Source organism: Populus nigra, chromosome 5 (genome assembly GCF_951802175.1).
Source record: "Populus nigra chromosome 5, ddPopNigr1.1, whole genome shotgun sequence".
Taxonomy (NCBI): Eukaryota; Viridiplantae; Streptophyta; class Magnoliopsida; order Malpighiales; family Salicaceae; genus Populus; species Populus nigra.
Genome location: NC_084856.1, coordinates 19,564,237 through 19,581,138, shown reverse-complemented (window position 1 = coordinate 19,581,138; position 16,902 = coordinate 19,564,237). Strand labels below are relative to the sequence as shown.

Genomic DNA, 16,902 nt, shown 5'->3' with positions numbered 1-16,902 from the left:
GGCAATTTACTCATCCATCTTTCATTATAATTATCTTGAGATTGTTTCGAGAGTTTTGCTGCTTCCCAGATTAATTACTAGGGCATTTTCTTTTTCATCCACTGATTTTCTAGGTGTAGGCATTGCTTCTCTTGCTCACTTCATCTATTGATTTCCTGTCAGAAAAACTCAAATACATGTAAATCTTTCTGCGTTTTGCTATTTTATATTCTGGTTTTTAAACTGTGAATAATTAAGTAATGTTAATACAATTTTCAATTAATACAATTTGTCCATGTTTCACGTCCAGTTATAATATCTTAAGACCAAAACAATCCCATGTTCACTATCTGGCATTTGAAGCTAGAACTTCTTGCATGTCTTGTCAAGCTGTTGAACAAGACATGTGCATGGGTTGGCTACCAAAAGACTCTTCCCTCTGTCTGATGATTAGTTCTAGAAATCCGTACGTTTTCGTAGACATACATTGTGTATAGCTTCTTTCATGTTTTTTTACTCTTTAATTATGCCTTCAAAAGATCTGATTTGAGATTATATAATTTTATTGTGTTTTTGGTTTCTTACGGCATAGGACAGGATCCAAACTCAAGATAGGCTGATAATTAAAGAAAAGAGTCGGTTTCAAGGCCTATGTAATCAATAGATAGCAGACCATGAACAACCGCATCCCTAATCTTCTCTTTGATTGAGATCATGGATATTTCCTTAGATATAATATTCAAATTTCATTATTTTTACTTACTCTAAAAAAATTAAATATAAAATAATATAAATATATATAAGCTTTAAATTCAAAAAACTTTCATTTAAACTATTAAATTAAGATAATTTTTTGATATATAAAACTCAACCTATAAACATGTGAGTCAACTTCAATAACCCGCTGATCTAGATCTTAGCCTAAATCAGATAAGTGAAAAACACGATTCATTTTTTTATTATAATAACATTATAACAACATCGTAGGTTTGTATTAATCCAAATTAAAAATTTATATAGGTTAACCCTTGATTTAGAAAATATATATCTTCTCAAGTTACTCTTTTTATAGAGCTCAAGTTTCTCTATAACCCTACGACAACCTTTTTATATACATCAATAGCTTCAAGACTAATAATCCATCTGGGAATACGATTGAAATCATATTTTTTCAAATTAAAAATAGAATTGCTAATTTTTTAATGTTTTTAAACTGTTTTGATGTGCTGATCTCAAAAATAATTTTTTTAAAATAAAAAAAATATTATTTTAATACATTTTAAGCCTGTTTAGAATTATAATAGGGGATGCAGTTTAAAATGCTTTTCGCTTAGAAAAACATCAAAATGATGTTTTTTTATTAGTTAAAAATAATTTTTAAGATCATCATATTAAAATGATCTAAAAATATAATAATAATAATTTTTAGTAAAAATATAAAATAAAATTTAAAAAAACATGGTTGAAATTGCATTTTCAATCAGAATCAAAGCTAAAAACACTTTAAATTACAACCAATAATATAATTCCAAACAAGCCCTTAAGGAAACAACTTTCATCCTTCATGAATAACCATCTTCACAGCTCTAGCTGTGTAAGACCTTGGTTCCAACAGTAAGGAATCAAAGCAAACCCAACATTTGACGAGCATCTAAGCATATAGACTTGAAGTGCAAGTGAGGGTTAGAATACTTCTCTGCTAATGAAACAACATCGTCCTTGGATGTAAATGCTCTCGTCGATGCAAATCTCTTCGTTTTTTTCTCCGGGACTTGGCTTTCCATGTAAATAAAAACATTAAATCATCTAAATTTAATAAAACAACATTAAAATATATTTTAAAAGACATTAATTTTTTATATATAAAAAAACATTTTAAAAAGTACCCGAATCACAATATTATATAATATTACCATTTTTAAAAATAAATTATCTTATATATCCTGGTATTGTAACATAAAACGAACTAATTTTAGTGTCCAGTTATTTATAAAAAACAATATTTATTTATTTTTCAAAGTTTTTATTTCTTCTTTTGATTCATTGGATGATTTATTTTTATGATTGGATCTTTTGTCTAATGTTTAAATAACATAAAATATCAAATTCTCTTTAAAATAAATATTTTAGATAGTCAAGGAAATTGGTCTTTTTCTTTGATTTTTTGAATTTGAATATTTTAACTAATACCGATAAATTGGATTCTTAAAATTATTCAAAACAAAACTTAGTTTTAAATGATATATAAACTCATTTTTCTAAAATCATTTAAAAATAAAATCTAATCTCTGATTAAAGTATAAATTAATTTAAAAATAATAATACATTTAAATGTCAAAGAAAAAAATATCAAAATTAAATTAGTGCAGCTTGTTTGATAGTGTGGTTATGACTGCTTTTTAAATAATTTTTCGTGTTAAAATGTATGTCAATGATTTTTTTTATTTTTTTAAAATTATTTTTAATATCAACATATCAAAATGATTTAAAAACATTAAAAATATATTAATTTAAAATTAATAAAAAAATATTAAATTTTTTTAAAAGCAAAAAACAAGAATAATTGATTCCAGGTTTTATGCAGAAGTGTTTTGTTTTCCAAAGCCCTAAGAAGCAAGAATATTAAATCTTAAAAAATCCCAACCTAAGCGGGAAAACCAATTCAAATTTAATTAAATTTATTTTAAACCCAACGGATTCTTTTCTTTCTCTCTTCCTTCTTTCCTTCCTTCCGTCCTTTATACAAATAAAGTTCTCCTCCTTCCACTTCTAAAAAGACACCCTCCTTTTTCTCCCTCTTCCACTTCCGCTCCTTTCTCTCTCTAAACTAAAAATGGCGGATTTTTCAAAAAGCACCAACAAAAAACCAGTTAGTCTGAACCACCGCCACCACCGCCTCCTCCAAGACCTCTCCGCTCCTCCCAAACAACCACAGTCAGCAACACCCGCAGGTCTCTCTCTTCAACTCTTTTTTGTTTTAATTTTACAAGTTTTGATTTATCGGGTTTTGAAATCTTGAATTGATTTGTTTGGTGTACAGAGGAGGACGAGGAAGAAGAGAGTGTATTCAATGGACGACGTCGTTTTTGCAAAGCTGAAGCAGAGGATGATAACATCCCTAATTTCTGTGGAATCACTGATTTTGATTCTTCTCCTGGTAATATCCCTAAATCCCTATCTTGATTGCCCTAATTATCTTATTTTTAGTTGATCAGCAAAACCCTAAAAAAAGTTTTGGTTTATGATGTGGGGAAATTGATTTTTTCCAGAAGAGGAGAAGCCTACGAAGGTTAAGATCGAAGGAAGACGGAGACTTTGCAAAGTCTCTTTTGGAGATAATGGGGACGGTGAGAGTAGAGAAGAAGTGAAAACTGATTCTAGTTTTGATGATATTGCTGATTTTGATTCGCCCATACCGTCCAAAAATGTTGGTGATTGTGACAATAATAGGGGGATTAATGAGATAAAAGATATTCTTAATGATTTGACCTCAAGGCTTGATCTTTTGTCGATTGAGAAAAGGAGAATGCCTGAAAATGGTAACGTGGTTAAGAAAGTTGATGTGGTTGAATATGCGAGTGCTGGGTCTTCGTTTTCTTCATCTTCTGGCCCATCTGATTCCTCATCGAATGTGAATAAGAATTTTGTGGATGCGTATGAAGATGGTCATTTGCTGAGCGAGTCTTTTGCTGATGAGGTTGATAGTAAGTGCAATGACACTTGTAAAGGGCTAAAGAAGAACGAATATGGAAGGGTGGATGAAAAGTTAGTCCCTGTGGGAAAATCTTTTGCGTCCAATGTTGTGGAAGAGGAAGGCGATGTGCAGATTGTGTCTGACCGTGATGACTATGCCACTAGGGTGGAGAAAACTAATAAAGTTGCTCTAAAAGTGAAGAAAAAAGAACCCACAAGGTTCCATGAGAAATTGAGGTCTGTAGGACGGTCTTCTTTGCTTAGTCTTCGAGATGAATCAGAGGACAAGGAAGATGACTGTGAGGTTTTGACCAGCAAAAAGGTGGTCAAGAAAGTTGGGAGACCTGCTGCCATTACTAAGTACAATTTATTATCTGATGAATCTAGTGTGACTGATGTGTTGGACAATCAAGCAGATTCAGAGGATGATAGTTGCATTACATTGCCTGGACCAAAATCTACATACAAATTATCCGGTACAATTGCAAAAATGCTGTATCCTCATCAGCGTGAAGGTTTAAGATGGCTCTGGTCTTTGCATTGTCAGGGCAAGGGTGGAATCTTAGGAGATGACATGGGCTTGGGGAAAACAATGCAGGTAAGGAAGTGTGTGCAATAATTTATGAAGATAGTTACCATGTTAATACTCCACTGCTATATGTATTAACTTTTATTTATTTTGTTCTGCAGATTTGCAGCTTTCTAGCAGGTCTCTTCCATTCCAAACTGATTAAGAGGGCATTGGTTGTGGCCCCTAAAACACTGCTCTCCCATTGGATTAAAGAACTGTCTGTTGTGGGGCTTTCTGCGAAGACTAGAGAGTGAGGCTGTTTGACTCAAGTCTTTTGAAAGTTCAAATGTTTCTCTTTTACCATTGAAGAAAAGAGGTCTGTTAATGAATACTAATCAGCTTTTGCACTTACATGTAGATATTTTGGGACATCTTTAAAAGCTCGGGACTATGAGCTGCAATATATACTTCAGGTTTTACATGTGCTCTCATTGTTTATATTTTTTGTACTTCCAAGTGTAACCCGTAACATCCAGACAGTTAATATTTGATACCTGCTGCTAAATAAGAGGAAAGAACACAACTATGTTTTGTTTTAATCTGACTTGTGGACTTGAAGCAAGCTAAATTCTGCTGTGTTTAAGTTGAAATATGGCACTGACTAATTCAGACATGAGTTCTGTCCAGTTTTAGGGCTGAACTGATTCATTTGGTTTCTTGAAAGTTTGAATCATATTTACTTCTCTTCAATCTCTTATATGCATCTACCATAACCTTGTTTTTCAAGAGAAATCTTAATGCAATTTTTGGCGGGGTTTCCTGTTATTGTTGATTATCATGGCAAAATTTAACATTTTATTTTTGTCTGGATTCATCTTTTCATTTCAGGACAAAGGAATTCTCCTTACAACATATGATATTGTGCGGAACAACTCAAAATCCTTACGAGGGGACCATTACTTTATCGATGATGAAAGCGAGGATAGTTACATATGGGACTATATGATTCTTGATGAGGTAAACTCTGAAGTTCCAAGTTTGGTTTGTATTATACCTGATGTTTTTACATATCGGAATCATGCAGGCATCAATTGGATACTAGGAATCTTTTTATTTTTCTTTGAGGTTTCAACTTTAAAGAGGTTGTTAAATTGTGCTATGTTTCTCCAGGGACATCTCATAAAAAATCCTAGTACTCAGAGGGCTAAAAGTTTGCTAGAGATACCAAGTGCTCATTGTATTGTCATTAGTGGCACTCCCATTCAAAACAATCTTAAGGTATTATCTTTAGGATTCATACTTTTTTTCCTGCTCTTTCTATAAACTAACACGTGACAGAAAAATGTGGATACTTAACACTTTAGTCCTGTTACTTGAAATACTTGAAACAGGAATTGTGGGCCTTGTTCAACTTCTGTTGTCCTGGTCTACTTGGTGACAACAAATGGTAATTATTCTCTTAATGCTTCAGACTGCTTCAATAAGTTCATGCTCACCTATGGCATCAAATATCGTTTTTTCAGGTTTAAGGAAACATATGAGCATCCCATACTTCGTGGAAATGAAAAAAATGCTTCTGATAGGGAGAAGCGTATTGGTTCAACGGTTGCAAAGGTGTATTTTGTGGGATGTACTGGATTGTGCTTTCTGCATCCTGATTATTTTCTTTCATTTTTCTTTGACATTATGGTGTTGCATATGAATTGTTGTGGCTGTGCCATTTTTGCTATATTCTTCTGGTATGGCTAAAATGGAAAACTGTAGAAGTGTGAATATATGTTTCTGTTGATCCAATTTAGAAAAGTACAGTTAGGCCTGTAATGAACCATGTTTCCTACTCTAGAGGTTCTTATTTTTGCACTGGTTTCTTAGGCTTTGACTCTCATTCTAGTATTCAGGATGTGTTTGTTAGTAGGGTAACTTTTCTCCTTCTCTACTTATGTTTGGTAGAGTTCTTTAGAGGGAGGGAAGTGTTAAGTTGCCTCCTTGTTTACTCATGAAGGCAACATTTCTATATTGGCCTTTGATTTTGCTCCTTTCAAATGAGCATTGAAATAATACATAACACAAGTTGTGATTGCATTACTTATTGATGAAATTTACTATATGTCTGTACTGTTTTTTATTGCAGAATAAAATATCTGGAAGTGTTGAAATTGACATGATACTGAAAAATTAACATTGAAGGGTTATCCATGTTTGCTTTTATGGATTCCTTAGACCTAAAGATCTTCAAAATGTTGTCTGATGAATAGGTTTTATAAGATTCCAAAAGTAATGCACAAAGGTTTTGCCAAGGTACATCAATGATGAGACTGCAGCCTTCTGAATCTTGTTTCTCTAATATTTTTTAACTGATACTTTTTTCAAGAAATGTCTTTATCTTGAACTGCTGTAATGTTCTTTATGTTCATTTGGTGACATAAGTTTTAATGATCCTAAGATATCAAACTAAATGGATTTGTATTAACATTTATTTATTCCATTTTAGTTACTAAGCTGACCATTGGGTTTCGTACTTTGCAACAAACTTGGTTCCTCATTTCCTTATGAAAGATTACTGATTATCTAAAATCCAGAAATAGTCAGTCATATTGTTTACTTTACAGGAATTGAGAGAACGCATTCAACCTTACTTTTTGCGCCGTATGAAGAATGAAGTATTCAAGGAAGATGATGCTACAACTGCTAAACTTTCCCGAAAGAATGAGATCATTGTGTGGCTCAGACTAACTGCTTGTCAGGTGTGGTTTGCTGCACATGCCTGGGTTTGTGTCCATATATCATGCATCCAATTAATCATGCAATTGTTTCGCATGTTTGTGCAGCGGCAACTATATGAAGCCTTTCTGCGGAGTGAGATTGTTCTTTCAGCTTTCGATGGCTCGCCATTGGCTGCCTTAACGGTTTTTACTCTTCAACTTTTTTGATTATGTTTGTTTGAGATGTGCAAAAAGACAATGATTTTCAGTAGAAAGGTGGCGCTTAATTCTTATTATTGTTAACAATCATAGGTGTGTATACTTTGTTGGTTTAGATCAAGGGAGTGTATACATATTAACTCTAGTTCTCTTGAACAATTTGTAGTTGAGTTGAACTGCAGCTTGACTGATTAAATTTTTTTTATTTTCTCCTGCATTAAAGTGGAAATTTTTTATTTTCATACTCTGAGAAGCTCTGAATTTTATCCTCAATTACTGTTTCTTTGATTCTATTGGGTCTGTCCATTGTTTTTTGTTCTTGGTTCATATTTGTAAGATTTTTGGTAGCGAATCAATTAGGAAGTTTTAATGAATAGTTTGAATCTTGTTGAAGAATTATACTATTCTGTGTCACTTTGATATTTTGGTTGCCCTTCCGTAATCAAATAGCTTTTTCCCTGGAGCAGATTCTGAAGAAAATATGTGATCACCCACTTCTCTTGACAAAAAGAGCAGCTGAGGATTTGTTGGAGGGAATGGAGTCAATGCTAAATCCAGAAGATGCAGCTGTAGCAGAGAAATTGGCAATGCATCTAGCTGATGTTGCTGACAGAACTGACACTGACTTTCAAGAGAAGCATGACAACATCTCTTGCAAGATCTCTTTTATATTGTCACTTCTGGTTAGATATGTCTCAGTATTACTATTGATGCTTTTGATTTTGTATTTGATCATTCATGCTTAATGCATATGCTGATCTTCCACAGGATAATTTAATTCCAGAAGGGCACAATGTTCTTATATTCTCTCAAACTCGCAAGATGCTTAATCTCATCCAGGTTTGTAACCATGAATCTTTGTTGCTGAGAATGCAATATGGATTGGTTAATTTTCTGATTTTTCACAAATGTAGCTGATTGGATGAGAAAAAACTTAAGGTGTAAGCAAGTAAATAAGTGGGGTGTGTCCTTGGTGTCAGACAATTTAGTAACAACATCTTCATTAGCATATATTATTAATTCGAGAAGATCAGCAGATATCAAAAGTTACGAAAAGTTTTCATGGTGTGCTTACCTAGGAATTTGGCTTTTCTGTCAATTGCTCATTTCTTATTGTTTATGTGCCATCCGTTGGAAACTGCAATTACACTCAGTGTGTAATATTACATGTTTTCTTCTAATTGTGTTTGTTGAAGTATTTTCTAGTTTGGAAAGTAAATTTAAGCCCACATGTAACATGCAAGCTGATGAATTAATTCAATTTAGTATTGTAGGGGAACGTGGTAAATTGTTTCTGTGATTGTTCTGGCTAAATGAACCTAACATATCTAAATCAAAGTTGTGAAACTCCATCATCATTAATTATGCATGAAAATATCTTTTGGATACATGGACATGTGATTTGTTTTTGCCTTGGATATGCATCGTTGTTGCTTTCTTGCATTATATTTTATTTGAATCATCTATTTATATTTTTCTGTCCTTGTAGCTAGATGGATACTTATGTTTAAAGTAATTCCTGGCCTATTCAAAAGTCTGATTTCTAGAGTATTTATATATTAAATTCAAGGATTTTGTTAGTTTTTGTATCTTTTCTTCTTTAATGTTTAGGCTTTGGCAGAAGGTGATACATGGCTTATCTTTTTGCTGTGATAGGAATCCCTGGTGTGCAATGGTTATGAGTTCATACGCATAGATGGTACAACAAAAGCTACTGACAGAGCAAAAATTGTTAGTGTAAGTTTTCTAAAAAGTCAAAACCATTAGACTTTAGTTATTGCATGTGAAATATTTATTCAAAATCTTTGTTTTCCTGAACCCAAAAAATAAAAATAAATAAATAACTTTTCAGGACTTCCAAGAAGGCAATGGTGCTCCTATATTTCTCCTAACATCTCAAGTTGGTGGTCTTGGTCTTACACTTACAAAAGCAGACCGTGTGATTGTGGTTGATCCTGCTTGGAATCCTAGGTGCTTCTTTAAGTTTATTTCTTTCATTCACTCAGATTCAGCAAACATGAACTGACTACGTCATAAGATCTAGGATAGGCAAATTTGCTAGTGATTACAAATGGATTTGCCAAAAAATTCAGATATTTTAGGATATATCTTTAACTTTTGCAAACATCAATAAGTGTCTTTATCTTTGACGTAAAATGTCCACTACATGGATTACATTTATTTTTCTTTTATCTATCATTTTTATTGGCAGCTTATGGAGTTTATGAATTTTGCATGTTGAAAAATATGTTAAAATGTTTGTGACATCCAGAAATGGCACGATGGTTGCACTTGTACATACTAAACTTTGGCCTCTAAACTAACCAAAGAACTTTTCAACTTCAACGTGTTTCTGATGTTTCACGTACTTTTCTATCATTTTCTATTAAAGAGCTGTCCCTTTCTTGCTGCCTGAGTTTTTTCTGTCCCTGTCAGGCTATGTTAAGAATTTTCTTGGTGTAATTCGTCGGTCAATTAATATATCTCTCTTTGTAGCACGGATAACCAGAGTGTTGATCGTGCATATCGAATTGGGCAAATGAAGGATGTTGTTGTATACAGACTAATGACTTGTGGAACTGTTGAAGAAAAAATTTATAGGAAGCAGGTTCAATGCTCATCTCCCTTATTATTTATGGTTGTCATATGGTATGTACATGAGATGTAGTAGCTGTTTTTGAATTGCAAATATTGTTATTGTTGTCATGGTATTTAAAGATTTTAGAGCTGTTTCTGAGTCAGTTCACCAGGTTTCAATACATTTCTTCAAGTGGTTGAAAAACTATATTGCATGTAATTTGTCTTGACACATTGCGTTGGGGAAGGGTTTATTTAGTAGGAAAAGCCTGAAAAAAATTTAAATGTTCCTCTGTTGCAGATTACAATTTATTTGTAGAAATTTTTTTTATTCTGCTAAGCCAACTCTGTATGGTTTCTTTCCAACTGTCCTCTGTATCCATAATAAGTGTTTACTTTGGATGTTAGTTAGATGCATGGGTTGAATCATGAATCTTTAAAATTGAAACATTAGTACAATGGATGAAGTTGACTCCTAAAAATTTCTGTTGTAGATATTCAAGGGGGGATTATTTAGAACAGCAACTGAAAACAAAGAACAAATTCGATACTTTAGCCAGCAGGTACGTGTGAGGTTTTATTTGTTGATTTACTGGGATAAATTCCTGGCATCTTTTTTAAGCATATGTGATGTTGTCTTTTAAAGTTAAATTGATTTTTTCAGGATCTTCGGGAGCTATTCAGTCTCCCAAAGCAGGGGTTTGATATTTCCCTCACACAGCAACAGTTACATGAAGAGCATGACAGCCAGCACAAAATGTACTGAGGCCTATTAGTGGCAACTTCATTTCTGCCTACTTATTTTTCTCTCTAATTAGCAAAGTTGGACTGTGTTTAATTAATATTTGCTTTTGTAGGATCTTCAGTTTTGGGTATCTCTCATCTTTGATCTTCCTCTCACCAAGAAAACCATTACTATTAGTCGTGTTTTTTCAAATTCCTAAAAATGTGTTTTTGCACAAGCCTTTTTTTGTCTCTTAAAGAGTAGAAGTTAGCAATTCCTTGGCCTGGATCCAAGATAATTAGCAGTCCAGCACCTTTCATCCATTATGATTATGCATCTATGATCCATGTAAAAAAATGCAAGTTTTGTGGAATTGTTTGGTTAAGAATTATTAAATTCCAATGAATTTCTATATGAATTCCATGCCATCTTATCTCTTAATTTGTGTTTTTGTTTCTGTAGGGATGAATTTCTGGAATCCCACATAAAATTCTTAGAGACTCAAGGTATAGCAGGAGTAAGTCACCACAGCCTATTATTCTCAAAGACAGCAACTGTACAAGTTGCACAAAAAGAAGAAGATGAGATAAGGTGAAACTCTGCTCCGTTTTTTCTGCTTTTGGGTGCAAAACAATGATACCTCTATTTTTTTCTTTTTATAAACACGCAGTTCCTTGTTTTTGTATGTGTGCTTCTTTGCATACTGTTCTTGCATATTTTGAGCTAAGGTAAAATGGAATAAAATTACGTGAATTCTAAACCCCTCTTGGTTTGCATGAATTCTCCTTTGATTCTACTCCAAACAATTCATTAGTTCAAATTATGGAGCTACCAGCTGGTTTGTGCATTGTGATAAAAGGCCTGCCATTTTCTTTGCTATAAAATTGGTATCCTGAATTCCACTGTTAGTATAACTACTTGGTTCAAATTATTAGTCCAAAAATAGCATAAAACGTTTACTCTTTTTACCCTTAATTGTAAATCACGCATTCAAACCACAGGAGTATAAGGTAGTATTTGTATTTGAAAGCTTTATTCGTGCAAAGCATACTAATCACTATCCTCATTCCATACCTTTTAAATCTGGTGTGGTTTGGTACTCTATTTGTGGCTTCAGGAAAAAGGTATCCACAATGGTGGGAAATTCATCATCAAGTTATTCACTTGAACGTGATGTTGATGGGTATGATCTTTACATTTGATTATTTATTTTAAAAAATAAACCATCATATTCTTTTAAAGCTATTTAGTGCATGTTATTTAGTTTCTAATAATTGACAGGGCTGTGCATGCTTTCAATCCCAAGGATGTAAATCTGAAGAAGAAAAGCTCTTCCCCAGATAGTGTGGGTAAATTGACAGAATCTGAAATCAAAGAGAGAATCAATCGGCTGTCACAAATACTTGGAAATAAGGTATGATTTAAATGACATGTGAAAAGGCAGATAAAACTATTGCTTCATAGTAACTGCTCGAATTACAAACATTGAAGGTCGAGAATTGCCATCCAAAACATATTGAGTAAATAAAATTGAAGGCTGGTATTGGCTTGACCTTTCGTTTTATTTTTCCTTGCTTGGGAGCAGTCGGGTTTTATTCTAACGCTGATTCAATAGCCCAAATTATTGAATACATTATTTGTTCGTGTTAAATGGATTCAACCCTCCATGCCATCTTCATTTTATGTTACTTTTAAGGAACCATTTCAAGCTGGTCGTGCCTGAATTAAAGTAGAAGCTTTTTAATCGCTTCTTCTTTTCTCAGTTCTGCTTTTCTGTTTACAGGTTACCATTTCAAGGTTACCAGACCAAGGAGCGAAACTACAAAAGCAGATTGGCGAATTAAATTCAGAGCTCAACAACCTAAGAATGGAGAAAGCAACAGAGAGAAAAGGGATCATCAGTCTGGATGATTTAACTGGGGAATTTGAAAGACGATTGAATGTATAGATCATTTTTACTGAAGCAAATGGAGGCAACGAGAGTTGAAAGAATATAATTTTGTTGGCTCTACTGAGAATGGCCATATATATATCTTCAACATACAATGCTTTCTGGGCTGGGGCACGTACTTTCTGCTTGCTGTATATTGAATCAAGTGTAATTAATCCATGTCAAATTACGATATAAATTCTGTTTGGGGCCTTGCATGTTATTTTAAGATAACAATGGTGCCCAAAGAAGCGTTGATATTAATGTTTATAGAACATCTGAAGAGATTGATGAAAATTTCAGTTTGATTATATTATAAAAACTTCGATAAGTAAATACTCATCTTATTTTTAATTCAAACATATATTTTTTTTTTATTAACATGCATATTTGATTTGAAATTAATTATAAATTTAAATATATATTTAGTATATCTGCTATAATCTTGCATGTTCTCCATGATATATTTGTTTGTAAGCTTGTAATCTAAATCTGTATATTTTTTTAATCTTGATAATGTGATCAAGGTGTTGTATGGACACTCAGGTTGAAAAACAAAAATTGGACATATAGATTACTGATATTTACAATTTTACATAGGAAAAGAAAAATAAAAGTATAATATTAAAGCAAATTAATTGGCTGCTATAATATTAAAAATATTCGAATCATAATTTGATTATGAACATGTTTAATTAAAAATAATTTTATTTCAAAAAATACTTTTATTTTCATCCTAATAACTTTTTTTTTTTACCTTTTACATTTTTTGAAATAAAAAAAATCAAATTAAATCAAAAACTAAAATGAAATGAATGAAGATTAATTTATAAATAAATGTATAAACACAGGGACTAAATAACAATTTGTGAAACCACAAAGACTAATTAATTATTTTTACTAAACTACAAAGACTAAATTATAATTAACTAATATTTAATTAAAAAAGTTAGATAAGTAGTGACACCAAATTTTTCATTCCCTGTACCTCCCTCCCTCCCTCTCTACCTCAGTCCTCCAAAATACACTGCATAAATCAAAGAAACATGGCAATTAGATTACTCTACCACCAACCAACCCTACTCACCTCCTCCACTTTTCTCCTCTCTCTCCGCCTCTTCTCCTCCATCCAAAATCATAACTTCTCTTCAGATAACGATGCTTTCTCTCCTCGAAACGATACCCTTCTCCCTACCCTCCAACCTTCAAACGACGCCGATTTACTCTCCCAAATCCTCCTCCACCATCACAACCCATTCCATGCCATGGAATCATCTCTTCAATTACCCGGAATTTCTCTCACCCCTTCCCTCCTCCACCAAACCCTCCTCCGCCTCCGCCATAACTCCAAAATCGCCCTTTCCCTTTTCCACCACTCCCTCTCCCTCCCTCCCACCTCAACCGACACTCCACCCACCTCGACCGGCACTTCTACTACCTCAGCCGACAGTTCAGCTGCAACCACTGTCACTTACAATCTTATGATCGACATTCTCGCCAAAGTACGACAATTTGATGTCTGCTGGCAACTTATAGTTGAAATGGACCAACGTAACGTAAAACCCACTTCAGAAACTTTCTTTGTTCTCATTAGGAGATTGGTTGCAGCGGGACTCACTCGTCAGGCAATTCGTGCTTTTGATGATATGGAAAGTTTTGTTTCTGAGCCTGTGAATGAGACCCATTTTTGTTTCCTGCTTGATACTTTGTGTAAATATGGGTATGTGAAAGTGGGTGTTGAGATTTTTAATAAAAGGAAGCATAGGTTTAGTCCTAATGTCAAAATGTATACAGTTTTGATATATGGGTGGTGTAAGATTGGTAGAATTGATATGGCCGAGAGGTTTTTGAAGGAAATGGGTGAGAGAGGGATTGAGGCTACTGTTGTTACATATAATGTTTTGTTAAATGGGATTTGTAGGAGGGCAAGTCTGCACCCGGAGAGTAGGTTTGAGAGGACGATAAGATTGGCAGAGAATTTGTTTGATGAAATGCGTGAGAGAGGGATTGAACCCGATGTCACAAGTTTTTCTATTGTTCTTCATGTGTATAGTCGGGCGCATAAGCCTGAATTGACGCTTGATAAGTTGAAGTTGATGAAGGAGAAGGGGATTTGTCCGAGTGTGGTGACTTATACTTCGGTGGTTAAGTGTCTTTGTTCGTGTGGGAGGATTGAGGATGCGGAGGAGTTGCTTGGTGAGATGGTGAGGAATGGTGTTAGTCCTACTGCGGTTACTTATAATTGTTTCTTTAAGGAGTATATGGGAAGGAAGGACGCAGAGAGTGCGTTGAAATTGTATAGGAAGATGAGGGAGGATGGTTTGGGGTCTTTGGGTTTGCATTCATATAATATATTGTTGAGGATGTTTATGATGTTGAATCGATTGGATATTGTGAACGAGATATGGGAGGATTTAAAATCTAGTGGTTTAGGGCCAGATTTAGATTCATATACAATGTTGATTCATGGGTTATGTGAGAAAGAAAAGTGGAGGGAGGCTTGTAAGTTTTTTGTTGAGATGATAGAAAAGGGATTGCTTCCCCAAAAGGTTACTTTCGAGACACTGTACAAGGGTTTAATACAGTCTGATATGTTGAGAACTTGGAGAAGGTTGAAGAAGAAGCTTGATGAAGAGTCAATAACATTCGGTTCAGAGTTTCAAAATTATCAGTTAAAGCCATACAGGAGATGATGTGCTATTTCCGCACCATGACAGACTTTAATCATTTACTTCTAGAGGTACTCTATTTTAACTACTGACTTCTTTTTTAAGTTTATTATAAGAGTACTAGTTGAGTTATGCTGAGTCATATGAATCTGAATAGTTTGGTTTTAGAATGGTGATTGATTTGCAGCACAACATTTTTATACATGGTTGGTGTTGTTACCATATTTATTTAGTATCACTCATTGATGAAAAACATGTAATGTTAGCCATTGGCATTGTTTTTTAATCAGTTTATGTCAATTGATCCTGCTGAACTAATGGATATGTTTTTTTAATCCTTTTCTGGCCTATGATTTCTTGAGAAAATTCCTTTCCCTCTCTCCTGCTGTTGCAGAATTGTATCACCGTTTCCATCCCCGTGGTTCTCTTACTGATTTACCCTGCTTATGGACAGAATTGGTTTCTCGATTTGAGCTTGAAAAATGGAAGGAGTGCTTGGCATACGTTTCTCCAGGCTGCTTACTGCATCGGTTTTCAAAGCCTCAGAGCTTAAGCCTCGCCATTAGCCAATTGGTAATGTCCATGAAGACAGAAATGGCATGGCAAGGTGCGTGCCACCAGACAAGTCCCGAGAAAAAAATCTTAGCATATATGAACGAGACAGGATTTGCAAGATAAGTTCTGGTTGATTTCTAGAAGATGACTATCAAAGGCAACAAAGCTAGCAAATCTGGCCGGGGAGTCACCTGAGCTAAGAAAATGCTGTGATATGATTAACTACTGCAAAAGCGCCACATAGGAGCGCACATGATTTGCATTGAAGGTGCATCTTAGTTCAACAACCTCAACCAGTATCATGAAAAGATGTGATAGTTTGAATAGTTCGTGGTAGTTAGGCTGTATGCTGTTGCAGGAAATATTAATATATACTTGTACTTTCATCCTGTCTTTGTTTTGCTACAAATATTTACTCCTGTTGATAGGTTTTATTCTGATTCGCAATGATTGATCTTTACATCTATGTAAAGGAAAGAGTTTTGACATAATGAGAAAATACCTCCAATTTTCCTTTTGGTCACTTGATGTTTGATAGCATGCTACTGATATCGAGCAAGAGCAATGGCAAGAACAGCAGGCATGCTAAATAGGAGCCCGAGTTTGAAGAACAAAAGAGCCTATCTAGAGAGGATGTTTGAAGTTGAAGAAGCAATCCCACGAAACTATCAAGAAGAAAAAGAAAGAGAAAATGGAAAGAGAGAAACGGCAAGGAAAACGAAATCCATGAAGAGACTGAGTTGATGAATAGCAGAACTCTCCGTTCAGGCCTGGTCAACAATCATCAACACAACTAAAAAGAAATCATAAATAAATTGCAAATTAATAAATATTTAATTTGAGAGATATCCTTAAAATTAAAACTATGTGTTTAGCATCGTAATCTTAGAGGAACGTTAAATTCAAGGTCCAAGAAAAATTAAATTAAAGGGATAGATTATAGTACTAAGAGAGCTGGGGATAAAAGTGAAAAGAGGTTAACAGTTTGAGGATCAAAGTGGAAACGAAATGGTTGAACTTTTTCCCGATGTTTTAAAAGCACAATTTATAGCGGGGTTGCGAGAAAAACTCTATAGAGTGATCTTCATGTTAAAAACAGACAAACTCAATATGAATTTTTCTAACACAAATCCATCTTTTCTGTTTATAATAAGGCATGTTTCCCCATCACTGGCTTCGTTCAGTGTTCATGTTGTGGGGGCAGATTGTGTATCCAGATCTCTTAACTTTATCTTATCTTCTGGTCATTCAAGGGAATTTTGGTCACCCTTGTCCTTTTAATTTATGGTGTCAAAGTCCGGTCAGAACAAAACTCTTTCCTTTACATAGCTGTAAACACAGGA

At 34.0% G+C, this 16,902-nt stretch overlaps 2 protein-coding genes across 3 annotated transcripts; both read left to right on the top strand.

Annotated features, from left to right (window-relative positions):
* The first annotated feature begins 2,726 nt into the window (after window positions 1-2,726).
* On the top strand, window positions 2,727-12,671 carry LOC133693268 (protein CHROMATIN REMODELING 24). The gene is made up of 22 exons (XM_062114451.1): window positions 2,727-2,930; window positions 3,020-3,136; window positions 3,249-4,270; window positions 4,363-4,493; window positions 4,602-4,656; window positions 5,072-5,200; window positions 5,354-5,461; window positions 5,575-5,630; window positions 5,707-5,797; window positions 6,793-6,927; window positions 7,012-7,089; window positions 7,572-7,787; window positions 7,873-7,944; window positions 8,761-8,841; window positions 8,957-9,075; window positions 9,601-9,712; window positions 10,176-10,244; window positions 10,346-10,440; window positions 10,868-10,996; window positions 11,523-11,588; window positions 11,687-11,819; window positions 12,189-12,671. The coding sequence occupies exons 1-22, from the start codon at window positions 2,813-2,815 to the stop codon at window positions 12,351-12,353; spliced, it is 3,297 nt and encodes a 1,098-aa protein (XP_061970435.1). The 5' UTR covers window positions 2,727-2,812; the 3' UTR covers window positions 12,354-12,671.
* A 659-nt stretch (window positions 12,672-13,330) lies between these two features.
* Window positions 13,331-16,006, top strand: LOC133693606 (pentatricopeptide repeat-containing protein At2g13420, mitochondrial-like). 2 transcript variants are annotated; one of them, XM_062114849.1, is made up of 2 exons: window positions 13,331-15,075; window positions 15,459-16,006. In XM_062114849.1, exon 1 carries the CDS (start codon window positions 13,382-13,384, stop codon window positions 15,026-15,028), a length of 1,647 nt encoding a protein of 548 aa, XP_061970833.1. In that variant the 5' UTR covers window positions 13,331-13,381; the 3' UTR covers window positions 15,029-15,075; window positions 15,459-16,006. The 2 variants fall into 2 exon arrangements, with proteins under 2 accessions (XP_061970833.1, XP_061970834.1); XM_062114850.1 differs by having other exon boundaries at window positions 15,399-16,006.
* The last annotated feature ends 896 nt before the right edge of the window (window positions 16,007-16,902 follow it).

Excerpts from the sequence above, each read along its gene's own strand:
- LOC133693268 (XM_062114451.1), top strand. The coding sequence starts at position 2,813 with ATGGCGGATTTTTCAAAAAGCACCAACAAAAAACCAGTTAGTCTGAAC. Across the intron at positions 9,076-9,600 it reads GATCCTGCTTGGAATCCTAG|CACGGATAACCAGAGTGTTG; the intron begins GTGCTTCTTTAA and ends CTCTCTTTGTAG. Across the intron at positions 11,589-11,686 it reads CTTGAACGTGATGTTGATGG|GGCTGTGCATGCTTTCAATC; the intron begins GTATGATCTTTA and ends AATAATTGACAG.
- LOC133693606 (XM_062114849.1), top strand. The coding sequence starts at position 13,382 with ATGGCAATTAGATTACTCTACCACCAACCAACCCTACTCACCTCCTCC.